Source organism: Lissotriton vulgaris, chromosome 4_1, assembly GCF_964263255.1.
Source record: "Lissotriton vulgaris chromosome 4_1, aLisVul1.2, whole genome shotgun sequence".
Lineage (NCBI taxonomy): Eukaryota > Metazoa > Chordata > Amphibia > Caudata > Salamandridae > Lissotriton > Lissotriton vulgaris.
In genome coordinates, this window is record NC_141691.1 from 702,890,674 (window position 1) to 702,904,043 (window position 13,370).

General features: G+C 38.6%; 1 protein-coding gene across 1 annotated transcript in view; it reads left to right on the plus strand.

Moving 5' to 3' along the window:
• Positions 1-9,721, plus strand: part of BMP6 (bone morphogenetic protein 6) — a 508,375-nt gene extending 498,654 nt beyond the window's left edge. Inside the window, exon 7 of the mRNA XM_086965002.1 lies at positions 8,789-9,721. Within this exon, the coding sequence (XP_086821128.1) occupies positions 8,789-8,938 (150 nt within the window). The 3' untranslated portion in view covers positions 8,939-9,721. The remainder of the gene's footprint in view (positions 1-8,788) is intronic.
• Positions 9,722-13,370: the final 3,649 nt, after the last annotated feature.

A 13,370-nucleotide genomic window follows, 5' to 3' on the forward strand; every position in this document is an offset into this window, starting at 1 on the left:
CTTAATAAGGAGCATCGACATAACATCAGCCAACTGCAGTTTGCAGTTATTGAAGTCGTGGAGAAACGAGAAAGCCGCAACAACAGCAACTTTCTCTTACAACGAGAGAACTTTTGGATCAAACATTTGAACTGAATGAAACCCAACGGTCTCAATGATCGGATGGAGTTACCTTGTTACCTTTAGTCTTTTATCTTTCATGCTACTGAGATCTATCTTCACACTCATTCACACCAGCTTTTCTCACCACTTCGCCACTTTTTTCATTTTGTTCGCTTTGTAATTTTTTCAGCTATGATATATTTTCTCTATTGTAACTTCATCTACTGTTTACTTACTCCTATGTACATCTTTTCTTTTTCTCACTGTCATGTATTTACCATCTACACTCCATCTCTCATTTCATTTACTGTTTAGTTATTCCTGTGTACATCTTTTCCTTTTTTCACTGTCGTGTATTAACCATCTACACTCCTAGGTTCCTCTCATTTATTTATTTGAACTTCCTATTTATTATTTCATTGTTGTAAAATGGCGACCATTTTCTCAGCGGTTTTGTTCTCGTTTTTTTAAGTCTGATTTCACCGTTGCATAACGGCGACTATGTTTCCAGCAGTTTGTTCCCGTTCACTAGAGTCCGTTTTTAGTTTCCCACCATGATGGATACATATACCTCTATATTCGGCCACCTGCCCACCTACTAACTTTTCACTCCGGAGACTCCTGCGATCATTTTTCACCTTCGCGAACTATAAGTGCAGAATACCACGAATGCCGTTGATATGGTTTGTTTTCACCGCATGCTTCACTGTTATTTTACTGTACACCGCATCAGTTTTTTAATCTGAGCACTTCTCTCCGGAATGGTGCACTCATGCCATTTTTGATGTATGAACACTAGTTCTTGGACAAGTCGCTATCGTCTTTCACACACATGGATGTTTATTTGTTTCTAGACACTTTACAACGTTTACTCATCCGTTGCTGTTCTGAAACCTTTTCCACTTTTTAAATTGCACACTTGTTTATGTTATGACTAGGCACCCAAACTCCGTAGGATATTTTACAACGACTTAACAGAGACATTGTTTCGTCTAACATTGAGATTTTTCTATCATTATATTTCTGATTTGACAGTTTTCTTACCAATAAGAAAAAGCATACATTGCTTGTTTATCGGTGTGTGTTTATGTTTAGGCATCATATGCTGTTTTTGCTTTCAGATTAATCCCCTGATGAAGGGCGTTCTGACCGAAATGCTTAGGGAATGGATATTATTGTGAAGATGCTGTGATTACGATGATTTGATCATTCGCATTGAAGGAGTATTTTGTGGATTATGAAAATTGACAGCCATGAATAAATGCTTTTGATTTGGTACAACCATTGATAGAGTGGAACTTTCAATCTTTTTTGCTTTAAACCGATAACACACATTGCTGTGTACTTTTACGCTGTGCCAAGGGGGCCGCCGATGAATTCAGTGTCGCTGCTTATCCATTGTCTACAAAAGTCCTAGCTAAGCCACTGCCTCACATCAAGCAAGTCAATGAAGAGTATAGATCCACTATATAGTATTTTTTAAATCACCCTCTTTCCTATTTCCATGTGTTGGCATGCAGGGTTGGACTGGACTATAGGGCAAACAGGCAGTGCCCGATGGTCTGGTCTGTCAGGTCAGTGTGTGGGCTAGTGTTGTGGCTGGTTTTGGGTCAGTTTTTATAGTCTGCTGGGCTGGTTTTTACTGTTCAAGTCCCTGATATCAACACAAATATTGGCTGCAGCAAGTTCAAATCCATGCAGTCTTTCATACCTTGCAAAAGACTCATACAGCATTCCTTTACAAATTCAAAGCTGCCCCAGTTTGCAACGATGGGCCACTTTCTTTAGCTATCTAACTTGAAAAGGGCCGCTTCTATTTTGGTGTTGGGGCCTATTTTCTGTCCTAGTCCGACACTGTTGCATGCATGGCTACAGCACCTTTTAGCTCATTTAGATTCCTGTCCTATACATAGGCAATCCAGCTATGCGGTATGAAAATCACCACTTTCCAGAGGTGTGTTTCTACCCATGGTTGTAGAGACAAATATTTAATAACGTAGTACTGTAGGTGCAGCTACCACACAGTCTCTATTAACAAGAGCTACTGGATTCTTTTTGCTGTGTATTACAACCATCCTTTATTGTGAAATTTTCCAGGAACTAATGGGGTTCCGATGAATAAGTCATTATCAACAGCAATGGTAGAAATGTACCTTCAGAAGATTTATACATCCATATTTATTTCCGTGTTGCTGTATATGCTGGCAGCTTTCACAGTAAATGTTGACACTTTTTAAAGACATTGAACCCCTTTATGGCCCTGATTACGAGTTTGGCAGTCCACGGGCACCAGACTTGTGGGGGCGCAGCGGTGGTGGTCTCCCAACCTCCCTTTTACAATATGGGAGGTGGGACTGCCACAGCCCTGCTGCAGTTGCCGGGAACCGCAGTTTCCTGGTGGTGTGGCGACAGTCAGGAGGCAGTCAGTAATATGCTTGACGGGACTGCGGCAGTCCTGCCAAGCATATCACAAGTTTCCTCTCTGCCATGGTTTTCATGGCAGTTCCAATGCCATGAAACCCGTGGCGGAGAGGAACAAAAAGGGCCTTACAGGGCCCCCTGCTGCCTGGGGCACTGTGGATGCTTGACGCAGCATACATAGAAGTTGCAAAACAGCATTATTTTATAAATGATTATTTATGTGCAGGAAGGGGGACCTTCCTGCACATAAACAAGCTGTTTCTATGTAGTGTTTTGCTGTTTCTATGTGGCGATTTGCTGTTTCTATGTGTGCTGCACAACACAGCTCACATGGAAACAGCAAAAACGAGGAGAAATAAAGCATTTCTCCTTGTTTTGCCTGTTTAAGACCTGGTCTTAATTTTGGCGCTGCTCTTGTAAATCAATGGTTGTGGCGGCGTAAAGCCCACCACAACACCCATTGCCCGCCCGTTTCACACTAAGTTTAGCATGAAAGGGGGCCTTATTTACAAGGCAGCGTTAAGCCATGTTAAGTGGCTTAACTCTGCCTTGTAAATGAGGCAAAGCCTCTATCGCCAACCACAACGTCATGAAATGTCACGTTGTGCGGGCGATAGGGGCTTGTAAATATGCCCCTTAGTGTCTTATAATTACACTTAGACACACTGTATGGTGTGTGTTCAGAAGAGTATAATGATCACACTGGTACCCAGTGGTTTCGTTTTCAGCAGACTAAATGATGTCAAAAACTACCATGAACAATTGTTTAAAAGAGATTTATTAAAAAAGTAAGAAAACAACATATTTTTTAAATATTATGTACTAAGATTACCAAACGAGACACTCAAAGAGGGCAACAAATATATTAAAACCTTAGTAATAGTCAGTACAAACATTTTGACAAAGCAATTTGTACATGCTAGTGCTTGGTTAATTAAATTGTACACACAAGCACGTACTCCCTTTTAAAAAAAATATACAAATGCTGTTATTTAAGTATTACAGTGAGAAGATATATCCAATCACTGGCTCACATTAAGATGAGAGGAAACTTTTAAAATGATCAGTCACTTATCACAGGCTCATTTCACCCATTGGTAAAAGGTAATGAAATGAGGTTCCGCTGGAATATAATGGCCTCCTATTCAGGTGTGTAAATTTGACTGTCCAGGAAGTGTACATGGGTGAGTCCACAGAAGTGGTGTTGATCAAAGAGGAAGATAGTAATGTCCATGACAAATAGAAGGGGGAACACCAACAACTAGAAAAAAGCTCAATGGTTGGACTACTTCATCGGAAAGAGCATTTCCTAACTGAAGGTAAACAATTTGAAAGGTTACAATGGCAGATGCACCAATCAATATGAAATGAGGGCACAGATGAATTATATTTGTTAATTTTAGAGAGTTCACATGATGATCATTAACAAGAGGCAAAGTGATATGGGGATCTCAAAAGTGAATTTTACCATGTTACTTCCCATAGAAGAAAAATGTAATTCAGTGAGTGTAACTTTAGACAGATTTTCACCAAACATGGATGAGGCAAAACAACCTTGTCCATTTTGAAATGCTTTGTTGGTCTTCATGAAAACGTGGAACATGTTTTTTGAAAGAAGCAAAAAAACAAAATAATTAGTAGGGGTCATGTGAGGTGAAAACATTTATAGTTCTTTCAAACAATTAAACTTAACCCATTAGACTTAAAAGTAACTAGAAAATGCACTTTCTGGTTTGCTACAAACTTTGGTGCTGATGAAACTGCACAAAATCTGGCAGACGATAAGCACGTACGGTTTAGTTTTGGTATGGCAACATTTATGCATACCCATGAAAGTAAAGGCAAAGTTACAGGGGGTCATGCAGAGGTCTACAAATTAACTCCTATAGGTATTTTGTGTCAATGCTACAGCAAGAAGTTCTGACAGTATTATAGCAATATGCCAAAAACATAGAGCTTTATTCAGATTAGGACCTTTTGTGTTTTTTAAAGAATTTTCTCAGATGTGTTTGGGATATTTTTGTCTCAAACGGTGACTGGTGTATTTCATATGTTAATTATTTGTACATCATAACTATTAATTCACAAATTATTTGTGGCTATAGATCCTAGGAGGATCTGAGGTTAATAGATACAAAAAGACCTATGGAATACAAACTAAGCTGATTGAATGAGAGAGCTTTTTTCCCATCCGCTATTGTGGAATCCAGACTGCAACTTTAGATCTGTGCGATACAATAGGCTGACCATGACAAAAAAATCGTATTGCTCCTGTCAGTTCACAATGTGAGTGATCCACAAATGTTCACGGATCCTAGGGGTAAGAATGGTGGAAGGGGTAGTGGGGAGGCGATATTATAGGATGCATGTCTTGATCCCAGGGAGAACGTGAATTCCTGAAGGATAGGTGCTGCTCTCAAAGAAGGCCAAGTTTTGGAATCGGTGGAGGTACTTGAAACACTCATGGATACTGCATCTGCTGTTTTCTTAACAGATTTGTAGATACATAGACTTGATGATGCAGAAAAATAGTGTGGAAGGAATGACATAAAACTCATCCGGACTGACTCCATTTTCAATGTGTCCTGACACCATCTCATGTATTGGGAGCCACCACATTCCCACCTTTATGCAGAATCATTGCCATGTCTGCCACTGTCACAGACGTTCTCTGACCATATCTTTTTAAGAGTGGTGAAAGTGTTGAGTCATACAGCCAATGACATAAGATATAACACCTGGTGTGACATCAGTCTGGGGCAAATGTCAATTTATCTTAATGTCAAGGTCAAATTAGAACAAATACAGACATATAGCCAAAATAGTGTTGTGCGAGTTGACATCCGTTCACCATATATGTTCATAAGGCACTATTACTTCTTCCTAACAAACTGTAGACTTCGAATTGCTCTGCTCTTCATGCTCTCCTAGTGTAGAGCATAGAAGTAGGTTTTATGGGGTTTGGTTTTAGATGACATTTTAACCATGTTAGGAATGTTCATTTTAATCTCATTGTTCAGAACAATATTTTTGCTGTTTTTATAATATCCTGTTATGTATTTTAGATGTGCTGAGAAACAGGTTTGCCCTGTTGCGATAAATGTTTTTAGTTAAAAGTGTCTATTCTTCTTACAGCAATGTGTGTGTGATATGTGTGGTTCTGTTACAACAGTGCCCCATATCCCATTGCAGAGACTGTTAGTAACCCAAATGCAATAACTCTACTTCAGCTATGTATTGAGTGGGGATCTGTGGGGCTACAATAACCCGTCTTTCACAATCAGCACTTGAGTTCACCTGTGTCATTCATGGATGGGAAACCAAACCTTGTAGAACTACACTAGAGTAGTAGTTTATGCAACAAGAGGTATATACAGGGCAACAAGCACTGCCCGACCATAGAATAAATGTAGTAGGGGACAAGAAAATATAGAATCTGCTCTTAGAAAAAGATCATAGTACAGGATCCAGTTTTCCAAATGCTGTACTATGGACCCCAAATATCTGTGAGAGAAAACGATTCCTCAGCACCATTTTGGAAATGCAATGCTCCTCTGTTTAAAAAAAAAAGTTTTTCGACAGAGCAACTGCACAGGACCAAAAGCTTTGTGCAATGATAGTTAATTGGCTATGGAGGCTTGGTGGAAATCCTGTCTAGACCTTGGCCCCAGGAATCTGCTGTATATATATCCATACACAGCTCAGTCCATAGCTATGAAGGCAGCCATACAACTTAGCTAAATGCCACACCATCCATGCAACCAAATGCTGTGTACAGTTGATTCTTTATTTGCTTTTTTTGTTTTTTTATTTGCAAAGTTTTATATAGCGCTGGCTAGACCCGGAGGTATCAGAGCGCTTTACATGAGGATTAGCAAATTACAGGATACATAGTTATATCAGTTGAGTCAGAGAGTTACAGGTTACATAGTTACATAGTTACAACTGTTTAAATCAAAGAATCACAGAGGGAGGGGGAGTGAAGGAGACACGAACGGGCAGAAGAGGAAAACAATGTCAGATGACCGGTTGGGTAGGTGACAGCCAAGGAGCCAGACTCCTCTATTGCTGTATAGGACAGCTCCACCGGGTATCGGCCAAGGTTGCTTGGGCTCAGCGGTAGGTGAGAAGAGTTTTGGTATCCGCCCAGGGGGAGTTGTCATAGTTCCATAGAAGGGGGAGGGAAAGAGACATAGACTGGGAGACAAGGATAAAAACAATGTCAGATGACCGGCTGGGTAGGTGACAGCCAAGGGGCCAGACTCCTCTATAGCTGCATGGGACAGCTCCACCGGGCATCGGCCAAGGTTGCTCGGTCTCCGCGGTGGGTAGAAACAGTTTTGGTATCTGCCCAGGAGGTGTCGTCATTGTTCCATCGGAGGGGGAGAGAAGGAGACATGTAACGGGGAGATGAGGAAAAACAATGTCAGATGACCGGCTGAGTAGGTGACGGCCAAGGGGCCAGACTCCTCTATGGCTGCATAGCCAGCTCCACCGGGCATCAGCCAAGGTTGCTCAGGCTCCGTGGTAGGTACAAACAGTTTTGTAATTTACATCAGTTGAATAAGCGAGTCACAGGTTACATAGTTACATCAATTTGAATCAAAGGATAAACAGAGAGAGGGGGAGGGAAGGAGACACAAACGGGGAGATGAGGAAAAGAATGTCCGAAGACCAGATGTGTAGTTGACAGCAAAGGGGCCAGCCTCTTCTATAGCTGTATAGGACAGCTCCACCGGGCATCGGCCAAGGTTGCTCGGGCTCCACGGTAGGTAAAAACAGTTTTTGGATGCAGCCAGGGGGAGTCATCATAGTTCCATCGAAAGCATCCAGTGTTCCTGACTGCTGGGTTGAAGTGTGAGATGAGCAGTGGGAGCTGAGACGCAGAGCTGTTTAAAGGACATCTTTGGTCAAGGCTACACACTTCTGTCAGTCCCCATTGTGCATGGCTTTGCACATGTTCAAAGTCCATGCTTAATATGCTTTGTGGACAGGGGGACTGGGTTGAGGAAGTTAAATGCCATGCAAAAAGTGGGCAGTGGACACAGGGGTGCAAGCAAGCCATGGAAGAAGGGCACGCCGTCTGCCCAAAGTCCACTTGTGCACTGCCAAAGGCCGTGAGCTGTTGTTATTTTCTTTGGCAAAAGGTGTAGCATTAGAAAATTGAAGAAATTACCTGAAAAAACATTTGCCAGAGGAGATGTATCGTTAAATACTCAGAAGGCAAATTTTCCTAATCAAAATCATGGAAAGTTCCTTAAACACCTTCAGTTGAAAATACTATAATTACCAGTCAATACAACATGGTTAAAGCACTTTGTGGCATTCAAAATGTACCTGTTATGACTATCCTGTTTTCCTTCTGACTCTCCATCCTCCAGTGGGTACAGAAACTACAAGTAGAATAGCCTATACCAAGGGAAGCGTACATGTAAGCTGAATAAAGGAATAAACACTTGAGGTGTCCAGAAGGATTAATCCCACGATTCAGCATTACTGAACTGACAGTCAAATTATTAGCAAAAACAATTTTGAACATTTGTATTATGGATGGAAATAGTGAATGAAAATTCATAAGTCAGATATGTAGGGATTTTATTGTTGTACAATGGAATGTGTTATATTTTAACTGAAATATACCAATCAAATACAAATTTTCAAGCAGACTGATTAGCATCAACTAAAACAAGATCAACACTAATGCGAAGGAGCAGAAAAAAAACTTAAATATGAGTATGCAGTTGCTCTTAGAAATATGATCAAAAGCACAACGAATTAAAAACTAGCAGGTCATGCTTTTGAGATGGAATCGGAGAGTAAAATTGAATGTAATTGTCCAACAAACACAGTTGTGCATTGAGTAAAGTCGGTAGAGCATGTGTGGCCCATTCTATTCCACTGATACTGGGTCAGGAAGACAGACACAGGCTTGGAGACATGAAAAGTAGGGCAGGAAGACTTAGGAAGAGTAGCAAGGAGAAATGGAGCAGAGGAATAGTAAACTCCACATGAACTCTGGGAAAGGTACAGTAAGGCAGTAAGACAGGTACAGGGGAACACAAACCGTATTCTTCAGGTGTGGATACTGGGATAGAGACACACCGATGCCATTATATTAAACATTTGTACATTTTGTTTGGAGGCTCTTTGTAGCTCCTTTGAAGTAAGTAATGTTTCAAGCCATCTCATTTGCATACTAAAAAAAAAATTTAATTTAATATTTTATTAATTGCCATTGTTATTTTCTCCTGCTGCCTTGAAACAGGTGCATCTCATGAACCCAGACTTCGTCCCAAAACCATGCTGTGCACCAACTAAACTCAATGCCATCTCTGTCCTTTACTTCGATGACAACTCCAACGTCATTTTGAAAAAATATAGGAACATGGTGGTGAGAGCTTGTGGATGCCACTGACATATGTCCGCCAAACAAGATACACATTCTTTTTCCATGAAAATACTGCGATTCAACTCCCAACTTCCAAGGTGAAATGTCTCAGGAGAAAAGCACCTTTGATGCTGTTCAAGATCAGTCAACATATTTTGATCAGCTGCACTTAAGCCAGAAGGCAACACCAGAGAACATCCTTTGCATTCCATTTAAGGACATAAGCAGTGGTGGTTGTTTTGCAGTTATGGTGAAAATACAGAGGATGATGATAGCGAAGACTACTTTTATGGCTTGAATGCAAAATGTCTGCCACAAAAGGGTTATTCTCAGTTGGCTTGGATCAAGCTAAATGTGGACTACTTTGCATTTACCAAAACTTGAGGATAAAGGGTCTTGATGTTAGCACTAGTGCAATAATATCGGCTACTCCTGCAAGACGCAAGCAAACTACTCAAGTGACTGATGGTAGAAAATGACTAAGATGTTCAACAAGTATTTAATTGTCAATTAATTGTGCCACAGTAAGTATATACTGGACTAGTATGTGGCATTGCCACTCCAAGTTGTCTAAGCAAATAATATTTGGTGGTATATGGTCTCCCACTTGATTTTTGATTTCCACATAAAATCCAGGAGTCTCTAAAATATTTTTTGATACAGGATCCGGATCAAAAGCTTGTCAGCCCATTAAGTATCATGTCAGTGGAAATATTGATTATTGAAGTATCTATATTTTATTTACGTTCCAATCGCACTAGACTGACATTGTCACATGGGGAAAATAAAGCTGTTTGCACCAATAATAAACTATTGTATTGTATTTATTTAGTTATTTATTTGGAAAACCACAGTAAGGAGACATTGGTCTCCAAAGTACACTGAATACTAAATTTAAAGTAGGAGCATTGATTTAGAAAGAGAACTTATAAGAAAATTGAATTATTGAAACATCATTTTAACAGTTAATAATCCACTCTGTTGCAGGCTTGCCTCCTTTATTGGCTCAATAATCAAGAGCATCACCAGCAGTATGAACTGGGAGATGCTTTGGTTAAAGCATTTGTTTTATTTAAAATATTTTTTATTCTAACATTTAAATAGTAACCATAACAATTTTCAATTTGAAATGCCAATAATTAACTATAGAATTATAAAAACCATATCATAGGAAGAAAAGTGGTTTATAAATGCATAATTGTCTGGGAATTATAGGAATAGAAAGAAGGAAAGAGAAAAAGATACAGAATTAAAAAGGAAGAGATACAGACTCATATCAATGAGGGTGAAATGTTATATTTAATAAAATATTAATACAAAAAATAGAAATAGAAAGAGTAAAGTAAGAGATTTAATCGAAAGATTATAAACTAAGAAGGAGATTCATTTAGAAAAGTAAAGAAAGGTCACCAAAAATAACTTTCTTAATTTTACCAGACAATTGAAGAGTAGAAAAAGTATCACCAGGCTAAAAAGAATAGTTTAGTTCAATCCTTCAACCACCAAGTAATATGTTTAAATGCACTGGTAATAAGTGAATGAAAAATGGATACATTTATTTAATTTATCACTCTCAATAAAAAGCAAATGATTGTAGAATGTGTTTGATACATTTGAATTCTAGTATTTTAAATTAAATTACATTTATCCTACACATTTTTCTATTATAATGTAGAATATTTACCTTCAAAGAGCTCTTTCACATCTTTACAAGACCAACACATGCCTTTTTCATATTCCACAAATTTACATAACATGGTTGATTTAAAAAGCATCCTGTTATAAAAAAAAATAATGTGATGCTAATTGATTTGGAAACTTAAAATATGTTTGACCAAATGCGATTCCATAACAGAATATCCCAATAAACGTTTAAATCATGCTCCCATTCTAACTCACACAAGATTTAGGGTCTAATGTCCAAAGGAATAAACATGTCTGCATAAATGTGAGCATCCTTGGGAACAGATTCTTGCCAAAAGAAATCAGAAAGGTTATGACAATTAATTTGATCTTGGAGATAAAGGGTAATAATTATATTCACAGCTCTAGAAATCGTTTGTCAAAGAAGAGAATATTCTTTAATATAGGATGGAGGAAGTGACTAACTTGATCGAAGCTCTTCAACTGAAATTAAATTGAACCCATCAAAAATGTGACTAATACAAGATATTCCATTATTTCGCCATTTAGACTAACAGAAAGGTATATTCTTATTTTTGTATGTTCACTATTCTAAATAATGGAAGAATTAAAGTTACTCTTTGAAATATTAGATCGGAATAACAAATATTGTGTTGTAATAGTAGAATATGTCATGAGTTTATTCATCCTTAGCCAATTAGACATATATAAGAGTTCTTTAAGACAGAATCTAGGGGCATATTATCAAGGGATTTATCTCTACTTTTTTGGTTTAAAAGCCAAGAAAGCGGAGATAAAATTATCTCCCTATCAGCAACAGGGTGCTAACACGCAAATTCGCATGTTAGCACCCTTTTTCTCTACGCTTCCCCTTTGCATGAGATGCAAAGGGGGCGTTCCAGAGAAAAATAATAGGAGAAATGTTGTTAAGAGACATTTCTCCTTTTATCAAGGATTTGGAAATATTTGCGCTAAGCGCGAATATCTTCAAAAGCTAACACCTGCCCTGAGCTGTTCTTAGCCATGTTATCCAATGGAAGGTGTATAACATTGCTAAGAGCATTAGCTCGGTAATGCATGAATATCGCTGATTTTTCAGCGATATTCATGCATTGCGGCTGATTTTTATCGCTTTTGCGATAAACCTTGATAAAAGCAAGGTTTATCTGCGATAATTTCTGGCGATGCTTAGCGTTATAAAATTCGTTGCTAAGCATCGTTAGCGACAAATATCGCTTAGCGTTGGTAATATGCCCCCTAGATAGTAACATTTTTTAAAGGTGCTTCATGAACTCAGTGGAATACATCAAAACCATGTGTGAAGGAAAACGCTTGCCAAATTTAAAAGGCAGTATGACATGTTTTAAAATCTGGAAAGCTAACACCGCCATTAACGTTATCTTGTGTAAGTTTTGTAAGAGCTATTCTTGGTGTCTTATTCTTTAATAGGATTGTTTGGCAAATGGAATCCATTTGTTTACAATAGCGAATATATATTTTAAAACAAAGCAAGCACAATATGCAAAGAACATTTGGAACAACTGCAAATTTTATGGTATCCAAATGTCCCCATCAGGGTAGAATTAAAGGAGACAAGGAGGACAATAAATGTTTCATTATACGTTCACAGCAGAAAAAATCAATCAAGTACATCATTAATGCTAGCGAAAAACATTCAACAAATATTTTTGTTTTTGGGAGAGACCATTTAATCTCAATATTACCTGAATTGAACTCCTTAATTGATGTTTTACTCATTAGACATTTCAAAAAGGACTCACGGACCAGGATTTAAATTGAAGGAGAACATGGACAACCTTGTCTAGTACTACGACCCAGTTGGAAATGCGATGAGGATGAACAATTAGTAAGCACACAGGCTTGAGTACAAAATTCTTATAAAAAGAATACATTCATCACCAAAACAAACTAAGAAAGTATTTTAAACATAATGCTCCCATTAACCCTATCAAACGATTTTTCAGCATCAAGAAAGGTAAATACATTGTCTTCCTACACACAACTGCTCAGATTTTATTTTACTTTAGTGCAGCCGTGTGTGAATGTCTGCAGTACTAAACTGCATAGATGATAAATTGTCATTTGAACAAAGTTGCACGTGGTAGTTGCCATTATGCAATGCTCAAGAAGAAAAAGGCATTTTAGCTCAACGCTTAGAGTTTGACCTAAGTGCAATAGCCAACTTGAGCTACATTGCATGAGATTTGTACTTCAGGCACACATTCTAATGCAGATTTTATCATCCAATGGGAAACTGCAAACACCTGTGTAATTTCAAAGAAATTACAAGCTGCATGTAGGACTGTCACAAGATATTCTGCTTGTACCTTGTTAGGACACAATTTATTTTGAAGCTGGGATTCCACACCAAGCCGTGTCATGCTACTTTAGTAGACCTGGCTTTGTTTGAAAACCTGTAGAGTTTTCCAATATTCCTGTCCAGTTACTGACATTTGCATAGATAATGGAAGGTTCGAGAAAGGGTTAGTATTCCATAATATGAAGGGATTCTGGCACTATGCTCACATCAAGTTTCTGTGCATGACAACTTGTCAATCAGCTCTGCCATTTATGCCGTGGAGCTCCTCTTAGCATTACGTGAATGCCCATGAAAAAGTTCAGTAAATATGGGCCATAATATCCTGCACACTATTTCAGATTATTTACCCATTCTGCGATGCTGTGATGTGAGAACCTGCTTCATTGTTTTCGATACTGCCCTCGATGAGAGATTTGTAATGTGAGGGTCTGTGTAGCTTCACACAACAGTGGTTCAGATTCGGGCTGCGAGGTC